The sequence below is a fragment of the Bison bison genome, unplaced genomic scaffold, assembly GCF_000754665.1.
Source record: "Bison bison bison isolate TAMUID 2011002044 unplaced genomic scaffold, Bison_UMD1.0 scf7180017864063, whole genome shotgun sequence".
NCBI lineage: Eukaryota > Metazoa > Chordata > Mammalia > Artiodactyla > Bovidae > Bison > Bison bison.
Window position 1 is genome coordinate 7,849,189 of NW_011494635.1, and position 20,647 is coordinate 7,869,835.

At 49.8% G+C, this 20,647-nt stretch overlaps 1 protein-coding gene across 2 annotated transcripts in view; it reads right to left on the reverse strand.

The window, feature by feature from the left end:
• Nucleotides 1-6: 6 nt before the first annotated feature.
• The window catches only part of WDR37 (WD repeat domain 37), a 33,585-nt gene continuing 12,944 nt past the window's right edge, over nucleotides 7-20,647 (reverse strand). The window contains exons 3-14 of one of the 2 annotated variants that reach the window (XM_010836407.1): nucleotides 20,005-20,101; nucleotides 18,959-19,054; nucleotides 18,629-18,693; nucleotides 14,491-14,626; nucleotides 13,338-13,409; nucleotides 12,017-12,061; nucleotides 10,499-10,575; nucleotides 8,850-9,087; nucleotides 7,654-7,795; nucleotides 3,244-3,378; nucleotides 2,678-2,792; nucleotides 7-1,500 (exon numbers count right to left, since the gene is read on the reverse strand). In XM_010836407.1, coding sequence (XP_010834709.1) covers nucleotides 1,369-1,500; nucleotides 2,678-2,792; nucleotides 3,244-3,378; nucleotides 7,654-7,795; nucleotides 8,850-9,087; nucleotides 10,499-10,575; nucleotides 12,017-12,061; nucleotides 13,338-13,409; nucleotides 14,491-14,626; nucleotides 18,629-18,693; nucleotides 18,959-19,054; nucleotides 20,005-20,101 — 1,350 coding nt within the window. In that variant the 3' untranslated portion in view covers nucleotides 7-1,368. Of the gene's footprint in view, nucleotides 1,501-2,677; nucleotides 2,793-3,243; nucleotides 3,379-7,653; nucleotides 7,796-8,849; nucleotides 9,091-10,498; nucleotides 10,576-12,016; nucleotides 12,062-13,337; nucleotides 13,410-14,490; nucleotides 14,627-18,628; nucleotides 18,694-18,958; nucleotides 19,055-20,004; nucleotides 20,102-20,647 lie in introns of both variants that reach the window. The other variant, XM_010836406.1, reaches the window with a different exon arrangement.

Consider the following 20,647-nt stretch of genomic DNA (forward strand, 5'->3'; position numbering starts at 1 on the left):
ACTGCTGTAAAGCTGCCCTGAACCTCCTGCCGTCTCACCCTCGCTCCTCAGGTCTCCCTCCCAGCCAGCCAGGGGTCTGACTGGGTCTGACCCCGACCCAGTCCTGACCATCCAGGGCCGAGAGGCCTGAGGTCAGCTACCATGGGGCCTGACCGAAGGACCCGCGGGCGAAGGACCAGCATTCAGGCTGCCCCACCTGTGACACCACAAAACGGAAGCGGTGATAGGACGAGGCCGACACGATGGCTTCCAGTGTCCCTCCCCGTGCCTGTCCCAAGACAGCCTCCAAGGGTTACAAACGGGGCAGGGAGAGGCTGGGGGGCACTGAGATGTCTCGCTATCAAACTGTAACTCAACAAGAAACACGACTCGTGAACACTGGACAGAAAGTCCTGAGAAGGCAGGAGCAACAGGCTCCAGGCAGAAGGGGCCGCTGGCAGCCCTTCCTGGGCAGGGCCATCGCTGCGCCCACCTCTCCTGCCATCTGGATGAGTTCATTCCAGCTCTAAATCACAAGTGCCTGAGCCAGTAACAGTGACACCCCAAGTTTCCCAAATACTTCATGTCTGAGGTAGAACTCATTTATTTGCATTGCTGGCTCTCAGATGCCACCAGGAAGTGAACCCACTTGGAAAAATGCAAACCCAAGGTGTAGAAAATAAATAAGGTTTGTCTTCAGGTAGCAGGGCCTTCTAGAAAGGTCAAGTCACATTCAATGGATAAGTCATCTGAAACTTCTAAAAACTGTTTATAACCACAGCTATAAACTAAAGTGCTTTAAATTTTACTTAATGTCTGGAATCAGTGATTAGAACCATTCTATTTCAGAATTTGCCAGCATGAGATACCTCAGGAGATTGAAATGGTTTTCCATAAAAAGAGCAGAAATTTTTTCTTTTCAAAAGAAACTGTCCAAATGTTGCAAATTCAACATTCTACGCTTTTTTTAACTTCTAAAATCCAAGCAGATTTCACAACTGTAACAGAACACAGAGGTGAAGCTGAGTTAGCACACGCCAGAACCCCACACAGACGTGAGGTCTCTGCCCACTCCTGCCAGACAGGCACACATGCACCATCGCTCCAGAGACCACTGATCACTCACCCAGACGCCCCGCCCTCCTGTCACCCGACACACCAAGGACTCACTACACCAGCGGCCATGGAAGGGGCTCCACCTCACGGCCGCAATGCCCACACACACAAAACGGAAAGAAGCAACAGGGCACACCTCTGGACACTTCATGCAAGCTGGGTACAGCGAGGAGAGAGCCCCCTGCGCAGCCCCCCCGCCCACAGCCGCGGCGTCCCAGCGCCCAGCGAGCCGGCAGGCACGGTCCCCGGCCGGCGGGAGCCTCGGAACGGCCCTCACTTCTCCTGCAGCAGAGCTGGGATGTTGATGTTCCAGCCGATGGCCTGCCGGTCAAAACCGCAGGTGAACAGGTTGCACACAGGGTGGTCCTCGCTCCAGGCTGAGCCGCACACCATCCGCCGGTGGCCCTGCAACCAGGCACAGCGCCGTCAGAGCAGGGCCTGAGCAGGACCACACCCCCACGACCCGTCAGAAAGGGGGGCCGTGAATTGGACCAGTCAGGAGACCTCCTGTGCTGCTGGGGGAGCTGCCGCAAAAAGAGGGGTGGGAACACGGCTGATCTCAGTGCAGCCCAACCAGCGCCTCAGGAGCCTTTCTCCAAGAACAGGAGTCAGACAGCAGTCAACAGGAAGAATACAGAAACGGCCCCTCTGGGATGTTTTAATGAATAAGTGAAGATGGATGATGTGGGAAGAAACAAATGTAATTCACTCAAAGACCCTAAGTACCTTTGAACAAATAATTGCTTCAAGGAATAAAGGAGCTAGAAATATACCTTTGGTGCCAAATAAAACAGATAAAATAAGTAGCCTTTCAAGTAGATTCCTGCCACCTTCAGAATGCTGGAACAAACACTGAGGGCTATCTGGGGAGTTTAAAGTGGACACACTGACCTGTTACTATAATATACAACAGGTACAGGGCAAAATTCAGAAAAGCTGACAGAAATCCCGTAAGTAAAACAGACTCTCAACAGAACAGCACCAAAATTCCCTCTGCAAGACGTCCCCATGGCGGGTATCATCCACACACTGGGGAGGCCTTCCCGGGCCAGAGGCCCAGGGCCACCAGTGGAGGGACGTCCACCGCAGGATCAAGACCTCCCCTCCATGACCACTGAGAAAACTGCAGCGGGTCACCTGAGACAGGCACTGAAGTCAGGGCTCTGGACGAGAGACCACAACCGCCAGGCCCACGGCAGGACACTGGTGTCAGTGACCTCACAGCAAGGGGAGGGGCTAGGGAGCTGGGGAGTGGAGGGCCCAGAGCACCCCCATCAGGTCCATGCTCCCACTCACACCCCTCTGCTCACTGGGCCCCAGCGCTCTCGAGTCAAATGACCAAGTACTTCTGATGGAGACCTGGTAAGAAAAGGGTGTAAAATTGTGAACTTTCTTCTGCTGACTGCATGTGAGACTGTTGTTTTGAATGTACCTGGGTAATTAAAACCCACTGTGAGAATTAACTTCTTTCTTTCAGGAGGGGCTCCTGGAGCACTGAACACAGCCAGGCTGGCTGGGAGCTCCCCAGGTCAGAAAGCGGGCCCCGCCCCCAGCCGCCCGCATAGGCGGCCCCAGCACGCACCTGCCGACTGCTGCGTGGAAGCCTGGCCAGCCGCACACCTGACATGTCAAACAGCCTCACCTGGCGGTTGTCATGGGGGAGGGCGATGATTTTTTGGCCAACGCACACATTGATCCTACAATGTGTAGGAGAGAAAAGTAAGTTACGTAACCAACAGTGACAACACGAGTTTTTGACATTATAGGCGATAATGTAGTGGGGGTTTCACACATTCCACTCTTCAAGCCAAAACACATTAGCAAACCAAGGTGTTACCAGCCTATGGCATTAGAAAACGGGCTGAGTTACTCACCTGTAACTTACATGTGCTACACAGTAACCTCTGGCCAAAAATGACTCATTCTTAATTCTTAAAAAGCTCAATACACCAACCTGATTTTATACCCAGGTTTCAGTATTTATAGAATACAGAATGTGCATTAGAGGATCAATAAAATATATTTTCCTGGGACTCTAAAGCACTTTTCCCAAGGCCCTACCAAGTGAACACAAGTTTACAGGAAGCCAACACATGCCACAAGCCCCCTTAAGGCCACCCTAATGGTCCATGGGGGAGCACCCATCACCTGTTGATGGCAGAGTCTGTGCGGATGGTGGCAATGGGGGACCGCATGTTCTTCAGGTCCCAGACCTTCACAGTGCGGTCGTCACTGCCAGAGACCACGTTATCTCCCACGGTGAACACGGCAGAGGTCACAGTGCTGCCAAGAGAGGGCACGGGGTCAGAACCTCATCAGGAAGTCCCTGTCCACAGTGCACAGCAGACACCCTATCCTGCCACCCCAGGGCCTGTCGGGCGGGCAGGGAGGCAGGGATGTGGACACCATGAGTCATCAACTCCGCTCACTGGTTCTCCTGCTAACCCCCGCCAGCACACAGGGGCCGCACTGACCTCTCCAAGGCGGCCTCACCTCATCCCGGCAGTGGAGCAAGGAGCAGGCTCCCAGACAAGATGGGCCAGATAGACAAGACCCACCGAAATCTCTAGAGCAGACAATTAAACATCCATCCCAACTGAGACTTTCAGACAATTCAATCAGAGCACTGGAAAAAAAATTCATTCCAACAACAAAAAAAACCATTTAAAAAATGATCTGAACAGACTTCTCCAAGAGAGGTTTACAGATGAAACCTGAAAACAGGCCCATGAAAACGTGCTCACCATCACTAGTCACCAGGGAAATGCACACCAGACCCCAGTGAGCTGGTACTCCACACCTGTCAGAATGGCCGTCACCAAAGAGACAGCGATCAGTGTTGGAGAGGGTGGGGAGAAAGGGAACCCTCCTACAATGCTGATGCAAACGTAAATTGGCGCAGCCACTGTGAAAAACATTGTGGAAATTCCTCAAAGACAGAACTATCATGTGACCCAGCAATTTCACTCCTGGGTATTTAACTGGAAAAAAAAAAAAAATCAAAAAGATACACACGTCCCAAAGTGCATGGCAGCCCTGTTTACAACGGCCACGACACAGAAGCAACCAAAAAGTCCATGGACAGAGGACTGGGTAAAGAGGATGTGTCCACACAGAGGGATGGACCTGGAGGGCACTGTGCTGAGGTCAAAGGCCGAGGGCGCCACAGGGAGAAAGATGGAGACAAGGGTAACCCCAAGAGCAACGCAACGAGTCACCCAAACTCCTCATCCAACGACAAGGACACAGTGCGGGCTTGAGTGGGAACCAGGTGCTGCTGCCCCTCAGGTCACAGGGCAATCAGGGCCCGGCCGCTGACAAGGCCCTAGGGCAGACACCTCCACTGCTGGCGACCTCCCTGTGGGTGTGCGGTCTCAGGTCTGGCCCAGTTAAACCTCAGTTAACACTGCTAAATTAGTGGGAAAAGTCCCCACAAAGCTTGTCAAACCCTGTTAATGAAATGCTGAAAGACACTGGGTTTCAATGCATCAGGACCCTGACAGGTATTGTGGGGCATCAAAGAGAGAGGCTGGCTGCAGTTCTTCCAAGGACTGTCCTCCCAAGGCCTCTCCCACACGGTCCCTTGGGGCGGTGGAAGGCCCGGCCCCACCAGCGCCCACCGCCTCATTTATCTCGTCGCCGAGAGCAGCCGAGCGTGTGCCTCCAGCTGACAGAGCGGCTCCGCTGCCGCGGCACGCCTAGAACATTCGTTCCGCTCCCTCTGCGGGCCTCCATCAGCGGAGACAGAAAGCTGGGCTCCTCATTAGGACCCACAGCTGTCCCCCCATCACACAGGGAAGCGGCTGCTCTGCATAACAATCTGCTGAAACTTCCCAGCCAAGGAAGAAAGTGCACAATGTGGAAAATGAAGCCTGGAGACAGGAGGCAGCAACTCCTCTGGCACCGGCCGCAGGCGCCTTCTCACGCTGAAGGGGATGGGGCATCCGACGGGGCAGAGTGAGAAGGCAGGGAGCACACATTTCAGCAACGGGGCCCAGGCAGACCCTCACTCCTCCACCTTTGCAGGCAGCATAAGGGGCACGTGGAGTGCAGACCCAGGTGTGACGTGACACATGGCCCACGCCACCCTCCTGCCTGACAGTGCTGCGCACAAACCCACAAGGACCTAACCGATGCTGCTCACAGGGCTCGGGCAGCCCCCCACCTTCCACCCACTGGCCTCCAAGCTGTGCTTAAGACGCTAAGGTCCCCGAGGAGGAACCCATCCTTGGGGACACCCTGGGCCCTCAGAGCGCCGCCCCCACAAGCACTGGCACCCCCAAGTTAGAGAATGCTCGGCTCCCACAGTTCACGATCTCAGATACCTGAATGAGAAGTGGAAACTCATCTCCCAATGACACAAACTTCTGAGGAGTCCTGAAAGGCCAGCTCCCCAAGGAGCAGACCCTGAGATAGCAAGCATTCAAAGGAAGTCAGGTTTGCACCACACCGATTCTTTCTAGGATTTCAAGTCTGGCTTCCCCTGGAGGAGGGCAGGGGACACTCCAGCAAGCAAGGCCAGACCTCACTTGATGCCCCTCTCCAGCCGCCCCCAGGCTCAGTGCAGACACTCCTGTCCACTTCACAATGAGGCTAAATCCCAGAACCGCTCCCTCGATCACCGCATGCCAGGCCCTGCGTCCTACGAGAAAATACACGACAGAAGGTACTGACACTATCCAGCCGAGGGCCCTGACAAGGTCGCGTGCACATAGGCCTCAGAGCCGCATGCAGCACCTATCAGAAGCGACACGGGCTTCACGGAACATAACACGTGTAGAGGCGTGGGTGCGACCTCTTACAGGCACCACCACCGCCCCACCCTGCTCCCTGCCCCAGGGAGCTCAAGACATCCTGCCAACACCTTATCAGGTCCAGAAGAAGTGCAGACAGAAATTTTTCTGTGAGACATCGTATCTTGTTTTCTTTAGACAAGAAAGCACCTGAGTTCACACTCTAGGAATAAAGTAAACAAGTGTATGAAAGGAATTTAGGCAAAAAAAAAGAAAAAACTCTGCATTCTCAGATATTTCTAAGAATGAAATATTCCGTGCTGAGCTAATTTCTGATTTCTTCAATGCCAGAATTTATGGCACGTGTAGACACCATCAGCTGGGCACAGCCTGGAGTCATCGGCCACCCACGGGGGAAGCTTAATGACCAGTGACTGCCTCCACTGCTGGCCCCTTTTTATCGCAATGGAAACAAAGCAAAATGAAACTAAAAACAGGGTGACATCTCTGCCGCACTCCACAGGAGGCGGTGGTGCTGGGGGGCTCCTCTCAAGTGCAGCAGGGGTTCCAGCGTCAGAGTAAGTTTCATGACAGTGAGAGCCGTTCACATGAACGGCCCTGGATCCAACCCGCATGGCCGGAGTCCAGCCCCACTGACTGCACGTCACAGAGGGGCCAGGGCGTCGTCCCCACCAGGCCATCCTCAGGTGGTGGTGGAAAGCACATGAACGCACAAGGACCGAGCCCATCAGACAAAAAGTTCTGGGTTTCGGCTAAGGCTGATGACAGAAATACATGAGAAGTGAACTGCCAATAGTTGAAACTCCTGTGACATTCCAAATTTTTCCAACTAAACATCTCTGTCATTTCCAAGAACAGAACACACTACAATCCCCACTTATCAGGAAAACAGCTAGTTACAAAAGGTTTCTAAAATTGCTTTTCAGTCAAATTGGTATACCTTGGGCCACCAAAAGCTTGTAATAATACAGACCCCAAGCTTCACTACATAAATCCTGTTAAGATTCCTATTATAATGAAGAAATTTCATAATACAGAGTGAAAATAAAAGCAACATACCAAAAAGGGGGTGGGGGGCTCATTTGTCTCTTTCACAAATGTACAATGAAAACCCCGAACAGACACTCCACCCGGAGCTCTCTCTCCACCCAGCAAAAATAATACAGCCAGATCTCAGGGGGACTCGTCCTACAGACGTTCGTTTATCTTACACAATAGTGTTATATCTCAAACCCTACTTTCTGAAAAAGGCACAGGAGCCACGTAACAGTACCAGAAATAAAAAGGAGAAAACAGTATCTCTTCCAGCTCCTAGAGAAGCTGGGCTACAGAACTGAGTCAGTGATGCTGAAGCCTACACCGCTACATCTTGCCTTAGGAACAACCAGCACACAGAACACTCGAATTACCTGTATTTCGAGTTAAAGTACTCATATCACGGAAGATGTTAAGAGTCTAACACACTTCACTAGAGAACTTGTGCTGAGTCCCTATAAATGAAAATATGCCCTAAGATGAGCTTTCCTAAAGTGTGTTCCACATCATAATAACATGAAACATGCAGTCACACAGTAAGAAACACTGCCTGTGTGTCAGCAACCATCCACTGAGAACCCTCCACAGGGACTTTCCAGGGTGACACAAGGGAAGAAGAGCCACACTCCTGAGAACAGCACACCTGAGTGTTTGTTTCAATGCTCAGAAAACCACTGGGTTAGGAGGATCAAGAAAACCATCCTAGAAAACCCAGTCACCTCCCAGCCCAGACCACAGTTAAAAAGACATTTATGCGACCGAGACTCACTCCGTGTGGCCCTGGAACACGTTCACGGAGTGGATGGAAGGGTCGCGGAAGTCCCACAGGCGGAACGTCGTGTCGCGAGAGGAGGTCACCACCAGCCGCTGGGTCGGGTGCGTGCAGCAGTGCGTCAGCTCCTGGTCATGCCCTGTGGGAGATGGAAGACGCAGTCACAGTGAGGCCCCCGCCCGGCTCCCGGGAAAAGCAGCTGCGGGGACGGTGTGTGGGATCAAGGGGGACCCGTGTTCCTTCCCCTCGTGCATTCGAAAGAGCTGAATGAGCAGTGTGGGAGGGACACTCCTGACCCCGACGGATGAAAGGTCAGGAGGGTCTCTAATGGCCAAATGTGTGAGAAAGTACAGTTCTGAGTTTCGCATGTGAGAAGAACCTCTAATAACCCAAGGGGGAAGCACATGGTGAGACACATCCCTGTCACTCAATGACAAAATGCACTGACAAGCAGGTATGAAGGCTGGTGGTGGGCACGGGGCTATACACGCCCTGCTGGACTCCTGCCCTGCATGTGGGCACAACCTGCAGATGTGTGGGATGGTGTTCTGGTGATCTCAGTACATTATAACGCAAAATGGGTTTTGCAGATATGACTAAGGCCTCCAAATTGCATGGCTTTCAGTTAGTCAAAAAAAAACCCAGACTTCCTGGGTGGCCTGCCACAGTCAGGTGAGCCTTGAGAGAGACTCGCTCCTGCTGGCCCGGAGGAAAGCCAACACCATGTGGTGAGAAGCCTCTGTCAGGGCTGGGGGAGGGGGCCTGCAGCCGCCTCCAGGTACTGAAAGCTGCCCCCAGCCGAAAACTGGCAGACAAACGGCCACAGGAAAGGGATCCTTGCAATGGCAATAAGAGGACCGCAGGTCTCAGGTGAGGGCACAACCCCGCCAGCATTCTCATCCCGCCCACGACCCCCTGATAATCAGAGCGTCAGGAAGCACGTGCCCAAAACTCCTGGCCAAGGAACAGCATGTTATTTTAAGATACTAAGTGTGTGGAAATTAAATCCAAAAAAAAGCTAACACACCAACCACATTCAAATATCTACATACTGCACATCTCTAGATGCAATTACACCCCCTGAAGAAAAGATAAATTTAACCACTAATGGCTCCATTACTCAGGAGGATCTCTGAAAATCACAGCTGTGCCAACACTCAGTCCAGACGAGAAGTCCCTCCCACACGACGCACCTGTCAGGGAGTGGACGAGCTCTGACGTCTCCACATCGTACAGGTTGGCCGTTCTGTCCCAGGAGGCTGTCACTGCCTGCTTCCCGCCAACCAGCCAGTCAGCAGCTATGACCACTCCCTGGTGGCTCTTCAGAGATGTCAGCGGCGCCCGGATGGTGGGACAGTCGCTGGACGCGTCGGCATCTGCATCAGGCTCGTCCTTGTCAGAGCACTCCACTTCGTCCTCGCCACAGAGCTGCTGCTGGGGAAGCAGAGGCAGGTCCCTGGGGATCCTGACCTTGCAGACCAGCCGCACAGTCAGACCGCTACCGCCTATCCTTCCAGGACTTAATTACCATTATGACCGTCCCAGCGGGTGTCTGGCACTAAGTAAACATGCACACACACACCATGTGGGAGCACACACCACATGGACACACGTACACAAGGATATGTGTGTCACGTCTACAAACACGGCAGAGTTAAAATAAAATCTCTGTTAAAATAAAAAATATATACATAACACACTCAATTAAAAATGAATTCTTAAGTGGCTTCCCTGGAGGCTCAGTGGTAAAGAATCCACCTGCCAATGAAGGAGACATGTGTTCAATCCTTAGTCCAGGAAGACCCCACATGCCTCAGAGGAACTGAGTCTGAGAGACACAACTATCAAGTTCTGTGCTCCAGAGCCCGGGAGCTGAGACTACTGAAGCCCATGCATCCTGGAGTCTATGCTCTGCAACAAGAGAACTCACTGCAGTGAGAAGCCTGTGCATCACAACTGGAGAGTACCCCCACTCGCCGCAACTAGAGAAACCCTCACAGCGTGAACTCACCCAGTGCCCTGGGCCTGCGAGGACCCCCACCTGCGGGAGCAGCCCAGGGAGGGCCCCTATGTGCACACCCCACAGAAACAAGATCAGATCAAGTCACCCAGGAGGAGGATGAGAGCGCACGTGAGGACCCAAAGGTGGCACTGGGCTGATGTGGTGCAAGTACACCCGACAGGACAGGTAGGAACTGGGCGGTCTGTGGTTTAAACCTGTGGTCCGTTCTTCTCAACATGCAACCTAACTTGTCACCAACATTAAAACTTGACCCACGTGACAATGACATCACACGCCCCACTAACCTACAGGGTTTATCTCACATGAGAGACAGACAAGTTGTCTACAATCAAATACATAAAACACTAAAAATTTAACCTAACCTTAAAATTAAAGGACTAACATATGTATATGTTATAACTTTTGTGGAAAAGATAAAGTAAACGTAACCACAGGCGATGTAGACAGACGCACGCCCTGGTCTGCTGGGCGGCCTGGCACCCGGCTGGTGTCCTGGCAGGCAGACGGTGGCCTCGCTTGGCCTCTCCTGAGTGCACGCAGGGAGAAGGTACAGGGAGCCCTCGGGTGCCTCTTCTCCTCCAGACACCAATCCTGCTGGTCAGAGCCCCACCCTGCAACCTCACTTGACCTCAGTGACTTCTTCAGAGGCCCATCTCCATGGACAGCCCCCCACGGTGAGGGTTCTAAGCTATGAATTTGGGGACACACACATTCAGTCCACAACAGAAACCATTAAGTTCCTCCTAAAACTCACAGATGTCCAGAACCCACCGACATACCCCGGGTCGTGCTCTCAGGGTAAGTAAACGTGCTGCTTACACTAGAGTCGGCCGCAGGCTGAGGAGCAGGCAGCTGGACTGCATACCTCCACACATGGGCAGTCTGATCTCCAGAGGCTGAGGAGAGAAGGCGGGGCGGGGCAGTGCGTTACCGGCACGCAGACGAGCATGGGTGAGAGACCCCGCTAAGTCCACTCCTTGAGGGATCACAAGGGATTGACTTGACTTAAACAGGTTCTTCTGAGATGTTCCCAGGAATAGCAAAGGTGCCCCGAGATAATTACCTATAAAAATAATTCCCTCCATCCCAAGGTGGAAAGCTCTGAAGGCTCAGAGAAAACTCACAAGGCGTGGATTTCATTCTCCACCTGGCTAATCTAAGACGACAGACACCCAAGTCCACAGTAACTCGAGTGCACGATCCCGTCTGCTGAACCAGGAGGCACCTCGCCCCGGCAAGGGAGCAGCTGGTACCGAGACCTCACTGTCAGTAGCCAGGCTGCGAGGGGTGCTCAGAACCCAGGAAAGACAGAGGGCTGCTGAGAGGCACAGATGGCCTGCAGACATGCCAAAGGGCCGCCTCCACCCCAGACAGGAGCACTGTCTGGATTCCACCTTCCCTAGCTGCAAAGGCTGCAAAGCTCCCCAAAGCAGTGGATGGTAGCATGGGCCTCAGGGCATCAAAGTGTCCGACCTTCTGGCCTCTCGAGCTGGCATCCAGCCCCAGCCCCATGTGCCTCCTCTCCCCAGGCCACCACTCTGCCGGCTTCTGTCCCCACCGCAGCCTGCCAACACGTCTCAACCTCATCCCCCTCTCTCCAGCCCAGCTGTCCCTGGTCTCCCTCCGGCTCCCCAATCACACAACAAACGGCCCCCATAACAAGGCTTCACTCCCAGCTGACGGCTCCCCAGAGGTCAGCTCAGACGTTCACTAGCGGTCACCTGTCCACAGGTGCAGGCCTGTTCAAACCAGCCTGAAGATGAAAACAGGTACTCTGGTCCTTCACAGAAAAGCCTGCTGGTCACTGGTCTAGACACACACTCACCCTCCAGGTTACATCCGTGTCCCCAAAACACGACAGGGGTCCACAGGGTCACACAGTTTTATGGGCCAACTCCTCACTGTGACCATGAAAGTGTTTGTAAGACCACTAGATGAGGTAGAGACAAACCCAAGAGACCACAGCTCTTTCTGGGAGGACCACTTGGGAAGAAGTGAAGACCTAAGCCCTGGAGGTGCCCAAGCCAGGACCGCTGACCTCCTTTCTGTGCACACAGGGACTGAGAGAGCCTGAGAGTCAGAGAGTGGGCAGCAGGGATAGGCTCTGTAAAAAGACCTCCAGGAGAACCGAACTAACTCACAAGCCACTGCTGGTTAAAAATAACCCTTGGTATTGTTTTCTTTATTCATTTTTCATGCAACTTGTGAAATGTCTACTAACAACCAACTTCTGTGAATGGCACGGCTAATCCTGACGCTACTGATAAGAAAAGGAATGACAATTGTTTTCAGATCAGCAATAACTATTCAATAAAGAAAAAAAAAAAATCAACATACCGGTGAGGGCCAACTGTTCTGATGGATGAAATTTTATGGAATTTACTGCAAAGTAAAAATATTGAAAAAACAGGTTTACAATAAGAATATATCATCAATATCTATTACAACTACAGTATATGTTGTAAAGTTAAATTTAAAAACTAAAGAATTATGATAGTTCAATATTAAGTCTTCTCATTCCGTTAAACTATGAATAAAGAAAACACAGATACAACGCAAAATAACTAAATATGAACTACCAAACCACTCAAGAATCGGCTACACAGGAAAACAATACTTGATCTCTTAAACACTGAGAAGTCACTGAGGGCTAAAAGTAAACCAAGATGAAAAAAGAAAACTTAATTACAAAAGGCAAAGGTAGATTATGGTGGGGGACACTGTTCACTGCCCACACGCCCACCCTTCAGAGAAGCCACGAGTTCACAATGTGCACAGAAATGAGACCACTACTCCCTTCAGGACAGCAAAGCTGGGGACTGCAAGTGAGGCATGTGCCCGGGGAGCCACGGGCTGCACAGGGCGGCGGCGAGGACAAGGAACACAGAGCCCGTCTCCCTTCTTAACAGGAGCCCTCTCTTGTCTAAAACCCAAAAAAGTAACAAACAATAAGACAGGCTATTTTTCTAAATGGAAGGAAAGAGCAGAAGATTTAAAACTGTTCCAAGTGGCTGACTTTGAGAAGTGGAGATGGCAGTGAGAAGGATGAGCACAAGGCCCCCATGGGTTTGTCACACAAGCTAACGCTTTCTTAATGCTCAGGCTGACGAGTACTCAGTATGTCACACCCACTGCAGGAGCAACAGCCCCCAGGTATGGTCCTGAGGGAGATGAAGGGTCCAGCTGGAGGGGACAGTGGACGAGGCAGGGGTGGGGGGCCAAGCAGGACCTGGCCCACAGCCCCGATGGGAGAGCAGTACACCCCCACTGATAGGACGGGAGATGTGCCAGGGAGGAGGGGGAGAGGAGGTGTTTACCCAAGTCCGTGGGGGACACAGCAGACCCTGGAGGCGGGTAGTGGACACAACCTCCAAGTCTGTGTGCAGGGTGAAGGGTGAGTCGGCCAGGGGCAACGAGACACAGGCCCAGAGCCGGGGCGCCAGAAGGAAGAAGGGAGAGTGGGACAGCCCATGGTGTCCGCAGCAAGGAGCCCAGCAGCCACCAGCACCCACAGGGCTCACATACAGCACCTCTGCACCACAGAGCCTCAGCAATTGGACAGCGCGAAGCCAGTGGACACACGTCAGTCCCAGACCGTGCAAGGCAAGAGGCTGAGGCCCAGCCCCCATAAGGGGACGCCCCGCGATCTACGGCTCACCTGACCCCACGTGGCCCGTGTACTTGGCGAGGCTCCGACCCGTCTCGATACTCCACAACAGAGCTGTGTGATCTGCAAGATCCAAACAAACACAAGTGAGCCGCTGCCAACATTAGTCTTTTTAATTAAACAGGAGGATAAAAATTCTAAACTGAGAAGTTTCATCACCACTAGTATCTCATGGGATTTTGCTCACACTCCTCTGTAATCCAACTGATGCAAGAGGACAGGGGGCCAGTGACCCGCCCGAGGCCATGGAACTGGCAGGGGAACCTGGGAACCTGACTCCTGGGGCATGGCCATGCTGCCAGCACCAGGCCTGGGACCTGAGACACCAGGGTCCATGGGTCATGGGCTCCTCACCTTTTTGAAATAGTAAGACTTTTCAGAACATCAAGCTATATTCAAATGCAAACAGCACCCAACTCCAGTTCCAAATTATCTGAGATAACCCATGCTCTGTGGACCTCTCCAAAACAAAGATAAAAAGGACACTCATTAAGGAAACCTGACACAAAGTGCTGATTACCCATGTGAGATTTCAGAAGTCATAAAAAGGAATCTGTATCCTTTTTAAGCTAAAATTTCCAAAATAATCTGCGGTGCTCATGTATGAACACAGTTTTAAACAACAGAAAACTTTCTTCATCATTCTAATGACTTTACATTTCCTATTCCCACTCAGAAAGGCTGGATGTAGCACATAACTTCTCACAAGTTGGCACTCCTTTTCCACAAGCGAGCACATTTTTAATTCCGGGAATTTTTTCTGAAGGGTTATTAGGTTATTAGCTCTCAGAAGACACTTCCTCTCCAAGGAGGAGAACGGGGCTCTCTGATGCCGCCCCAGGACTCCTGGCAGTGGAACCCCTACACCAGGCCAGCATGGCGCTGTCAGACCACACAGCATGTCCTTGGAGGGGCAATACACTATCAAAGCAAATGTACGCGGACTATGGCTGACAAGAAAGCCAATCACAACTACCTAATGCCATGGAGAGGCAATCCACCCTGTGCCACTGGACAGCGTCCCGGTCAGTGAGTGGTTCCAAACGCAGCCACTCACTCGGATGCCGATAGGCACACAGCTAAGCGTTTGGCCACACTACCTCCAGGAAGGCCCTGCCGCAGGCTGGGGTGGTTCCAGACTCACCAGCAGACGCCGTCCCCAGCACCACAGGCTGCGTCCTTGCCACACTGACATCCCAGATGCCATCCCGGTGGCCAATATACTCCTTCACAAGCTGGCACACTGCCCGGGATGTGGTGGTCTTGAAGCTGGAGACGATCTGAAATTGTGATGGAATTTATTGAGCAAATATGTTTCAGTTAAAAAAAAATATGTTTGGAAATACATAAATCATTGAAAAGTGATTTATAAATCAATGTGATTTATCAAAAGTGATTTATAAATCAATGATTTATAAATCAAATTTATAAATGATTCATAAATCATTGAAAAGAAAATTTAAAACGTTATAGCAACACAGTGTAAGTGCAGTTAGATCTCACAAAGCAGGGCAAAGTCCTTACAAAAGCCTCAGAAGAACCCTACAACCACCCCCCACTGCCTGCCTGCCTGTCTGTGTACCTTACATGTCCTCATACACAAACCGAAACTATCACACAACATTTCCAAATTCTCAAAAAAAAAAAAAAAAAAAGCAGGACATAAAAAGTCAGGTAGGTACACCCCAAACCCTTAACACTAATTACTCTTACTATTGGGAGACCTGTATTTTCTTATTTTTAGTAACTCACACCAAACCAGGAGAAAAAGAATCTAAGGTGGGAAGGAATGAAAAAATAACAGATGAGGTCACTGAGCACAGCCTCAGCCAGCCCTGCTCCTGAGGGGGAAGGGGGCAGGGCAGGGCCAGTGGACCCTGGCCTCAGGCGGCACACAGTCTGGCACGGACACTCAGGCCCAGCGGTCAGGAGGCACCGTCCTGGATGACCCACACAGCACGCAGCCCTGCTTTCTCTCACAATGGAAGGGCCTGAGGGAGACGCTAACAAAACATAAAGGGTTTGGTTTTCTAACTGTTCTGGGATAAAAGATGGCTTTTCAGCCTTTAAAGTTAATCAGAATACTGAAATGGTAAAACCAACTTTAAAAAAAAGTGTGAGGTATTCTACAGCTGCTTTAAACACTGATTTAGCAAAGCCCTAAAAATGCATCTATGTTTAATTTCAGTATAAACACTTAAAACACAATCCACTATTTCACCACCACCAGCATGAGCCTTCAAATGATTCCTGACACAGTGAAAGGCTGAAACAGACTTCCAGCAGAGAGACTCACTCTTCAGTACACACTCCTGACTCGGCTTAAATGTAAAAGGAGGGACAGCACTTCCCAGGTGGTCCCACAGTCAGGACTCTGCGCGCTCACTGCCAAGTGCACGGGTTCCATCACTGGTTGGGGAACTGACATCCCACAAGCCATCCAGACACTTTCAGGAGGGGCGGGGGCAAAGCTCATGACAAGTGGTGGGCAACTTCTCAGATACCACTGTTCTGAGATATGAACTGCCCCCACTTGCCCAGCAGAAACACGGGTCCATGGCCAAGACTTGTGCCAACCACATTTCCAGTGAAGCTGGAGGAGAGGGATTGCGACTGATGCCACCAAGCAGATGGTCTCAGGCACCGCTTCCAGGTGCACGCCACATTCTGACCACTGAAGCACTGTTTTCCAAATATGGACTCAGGCATAACTGCACAGAGGCCCATGAGACTGAATTACCTCCAGGGAACACTTGTGATGCAAATGCAGAAGGATGCTTCCGAATTATCCTTTGCACTAAAATAAAATTTAAACTCTAAAAAACAAAGGGCTTCCCAGGTGGCGCTTGCTGTAGTTCCCTGTCAGCGTTCAGTTGCTCAGTCATGTCTGACCCCACAGACTGCAGCACGCCAGCACTAGGTGGCGCTAGTGGTAAAGAATCCACCTGCCGATGCCAATGAAGGAGATGAAAGAGATGCGGGTTTGGTCCCTAGGTCTGGAAGATCCCCTGAAAGAGGAAATGGCAACCCACTCTGTATTCTTGCCTGGAAATCCCATGGGCAGAAGAGCCTGGCAGGCTACAATCTATGGGGTCTCAAAGACTTGGGAGAGTTAAAAAACTGGCTTAAAACTCAACATTCAGAAAACTGATCATGGCATCCGGTTCCATCACTTCATGGCAAACAGGAGAAACAAAAGGGGAGTCCGTGGCAGATTTTATTTTCTTGGTTTCCAAAATCACTTTGGACAGTGACTGCAGTCATTAAATTAGAAGATGCTTGCTCCTTGGAAAGAAAGCTATGATAAACCTAGATAGCATATTAAAAAGCAGAGACATCACTTTGCCAACAAAGGTTCATATAGTGAAAGCTATGGTTCTTTCCATAGTCATGTACAGATGTGAGAACTGAACCATGAAAAAGGCTGAGTACCAAAGAACTGATGATTCTGAACTGTGGTGTTGGAGAAGACTCTTGAGTTCCTTGGTCTGCAAGGAGATCAACCAGTCAATGCTAAAGGAAATCAACCCTGAATATTCATTAGAAGGACCTATGCTCAAGTTCTAATACTTTGGCCACCTGATGCAGAGAGCCAACTCACTGGAAAAGACCCTGATGCTGAGAAAGATTGAGAGCAGGAGGAGAAGGGGACAACAGAGAATGAGATGGGTGGATGGCATCACCGACTCAAACAGACATGAGTTTGAGCAAACTCCAGGAGACAGTGAAGGACAGGGAAGCCTGGCGAGCTACAGTCCATGGGGCGCAAAGAGTTGGACACGACTTAGCGAGACTGAACAACAACAAAGAGAGGCTTTTTCACAGCAAAAGAACCTTATCTTTATAAAAACCTATGTGAACAATTTCACAAGTTCCTGGGAAACAGTTTGCTGGTTAGCATGTGGTGCTGCCCCCACAGGCCTCAGAGCCAGTCCACAGGCCCCAGGAGGGGCGGGTCTGCTGGGGGTGAGGAGATTGAACCCATCCACTCCTCCAAGAACACTCGCTGCAGCAGAGCAGACCTGGACTCCATTTCACCTTCACTCTTTAAGGTGTGTGCACAGGCTACTAAGATCGTTAATAGTATGTTTCTTATAAATTCAGATAAATTTTTAGTCTCTAAAATGACTGGGGCTTTTAGTATTTCTAATACATTTTTTAAAAGCAATTATCGTACACATCCTTATCTTTGTTCAAATCTTAAATTTTACTACTCATGGTAAGAGGTTGACTCTATATAATCCTTTCTTCCTCTACTTCAGAAATGATCAGAAAATTGTGGAATTCTAAGACCATACACTGTATATATAAACTGGAATAAACAATATAATTCAAAACAACGTAAGAAGTTAAATAAGAACGTAATGTCACTTGACATTTTAAAAAAGTACTTTAATGTTTATTTAAAAATTCAAAACTACTAAATGTAAGCTAGATATAACAGAACAAAAAAATTTTAGTAAGCCACTTACATCCTAGAGTTATCAAAGGAAACACAAGAAAATGTCAGCAATATTCATGTTTTTTAAAAAACAAAAAATTACCAAAGACTTTCAAATAAGCAGAAATAGCCTAAGACTGAAGCTGCTCCTTGAATTGCAGTTCATCTCACTGTGGATACAAGCTTAAGTTACTTAAGGGAAAAATAAAAAGCTAATAAAAAACTATTTATGCCTTCATAGCAGACTCACCACAAATTTCAACTTCCTCCTAATATTAAGCAAAAGTACTATACACTCGTTTAAGGCAGGTAATTTATTTTGTTTATTCCAAATACCCCAAAGCAGAGATGCACACAAATCACCTCAAAATATTACTTCATAGTAGTATTTCGCCAGAGATAAACTAATTCCCAAATAATTAAATCCTTGCCATTTTAAATGATGATTTGTAAAACAGCAAAATATGACAAATGTCTCTATTCTGCCTTTGGACCTTCACTTTTTTATCATACTTTGCAAACTAAAGAAGAGATGAACTAAAACGTAACTACAACTCACAATGTAAGTTCCATTGCTTTATACCCATTTGTTAGCTTCTCTGAATTCAGAATCTCTTCATCAAGCCACATTAACAATAAAAAATGTACTTTCCCACAAAAAAGACCACACCTACTAACACATGCTGTGTCAGCCACAGTAAGCAGCATAGGTAGCATCCAGGTGCCTCTGCCCTGGAGCCACTTAACATCGACAATACTTGTCTTAAATATTAGGTTCCTCTCTTCCCATCGCACTACGTGCAGACCCACACACTCATGAAGGCCCGAGAGCCACACATACCTTGCTGGTGGAGGCCTTGTAGGTGGTCTTCAGTTTCTGAGAAAGCTGGCTGGTGCTGTGACTGGCTGCAGAGACACAGAACCAACCGTCAAGAAATCACACAAGCAAGAATGTCAGAGCTGGGACGGGGAGATGGCTCAAGGACACGGAGGACAATGCAAGCCCGGGGTGTGCCCACACCAGCAGAAACATGGGCTTCTTGGAGCCTCCTCGTCCTTCCACACCCGGATCCAAGGGATGCTACTCAAGCTTGCTGACCATGCAGAGGAAGCGAGTCTGCACTGGAGTCAGACTTTCTCCCTGCAGTCGCCTGCAGGAAGCCAGCCTCACCTTTCGTCTTGAGTTGGCCCTTACTCAGTTCTGCTCCATCGATCGCTTGTCCTTCAGCTGCTAAGCGCTCATTAAGAGTCTCGACTTCTCTACGCACTGAAAAGTAAAATGTGCTTTTCAGGTATATTTACCAGTTCCAAAACTGAGTACATAAAAATGTTGCATGTTAGAATTGTCTAAACAAGCACGTGAATGATATACCAGTAAACAAGAGGATGGCCACAGAGTTCCAAAAAACTCAAAGACATTCCAAAAACACAAAGTCCACCACTCATGCCACCCCAGAAAGACACTGTGCTACTGACCCCCAAACGGGGCTCCTGGATTTCAACAGAGTTCGTGTCCTTTGTACTTTATTCTGTGCACTTAAAAACACTGTTCTGGTCCTGTCTGAAACTCAATAGAATACTTACAGTCTCGCCTGAAATCATTAGGGGAAATGTACAATAACAAAACCTGACTATCGTTACTGTTGTCTGGCACCAGAGCGTCAAGTGAAGGCTACACATCTCAAAGACTAAAAGTTGAAAGAAAAAAAGAAAAAATTTAACAGTGAGGAGTTCCCTGGCGGTCCAGTGGTTAGGACTCTGGGCTTTCATTGCCAAGGGCCTGGGTTCATTCCCTGGTCGGTGAACTAGTCATGCAAGTCACACGGTGCGACCAAAAACAGAAAAAAAGTGAAGAGAAAAGTATTGAATCACAGTGGACGTGAAGAAGGAAGAGGAAGGCAGGAGATGGGGAAGAACAGAAGCAGACGCAGGGTGCGGGAACGCAAGATGGGGCCTCTGTCCTCACTCTGCAGGGACCTGCGGTCACAACCCACTCCAGCAGGAGACAGACGCCCCCAACCCCCTGCCCCCAGACCCTGCCCTGAGTGTGCGGAGCTGGAAGATAGTAAACAAGTGCCATCATAAGCCCCCCCAAACACGTCAAAGCAGAAAAGAAAAGGGGTACAAAGGTGAATGTGACCCAGAGATGAAACTCTCAAATATCCATATGGAGAAGTGACAGGTTATAAAAGTATTTCAAATAAGAGCAATACTCACATTCTAAGTTTTCAATATAAAGGTTTTCAAATTCTCTTTCTATTTGACCAAACAGTTCCAGAAGAGTACTGCGAACCGAGGAAGGCAGCTTAGAATCCTGCAGAGAAAAAAGGTTGTGCTGAAAGTGAACGAGTAAGCGAATGAGGAGCTCTGACACCGAGCACTAGTACACTTTTTCCAAAGGGAATTACATATTTTATTTCTTCTACGTAAACACTCAAAAGAACTTCAAGTTTCAAATTCCTACAGCTGAAACTAAAACCAAATTGTGTAAATGGTTTCCCAGGATGGCACAGGTTTTGAGGCCAAGCAGGTCTTCAAACACGTAACTCCCTTTACAAGGAAGGAAACAAGCCTATTTAAAATCTCCGAGTTTGTGGGAGATGAAGCTAAGAACAGCCCTGATGCTCCAGCATGTGGCATCACAAGTCAATCTTAGTAAGTGGTACCTCACAATCCTCACATCCACTGTGCTCCAAGCAGAGTAAACTGGACACTTCCTGTAACTCTGCTGCCGCTAAGTCACTTCAGTTGTGTCCGACTCTGTGCAACCCCACAGACGGCAGCCCACCAGGCTCCCCTGTCCCTGGGATTCTCCAGGCAAGAACACTGGAGTGGGTTGCCATTTCCTTCTCCAGTGCAT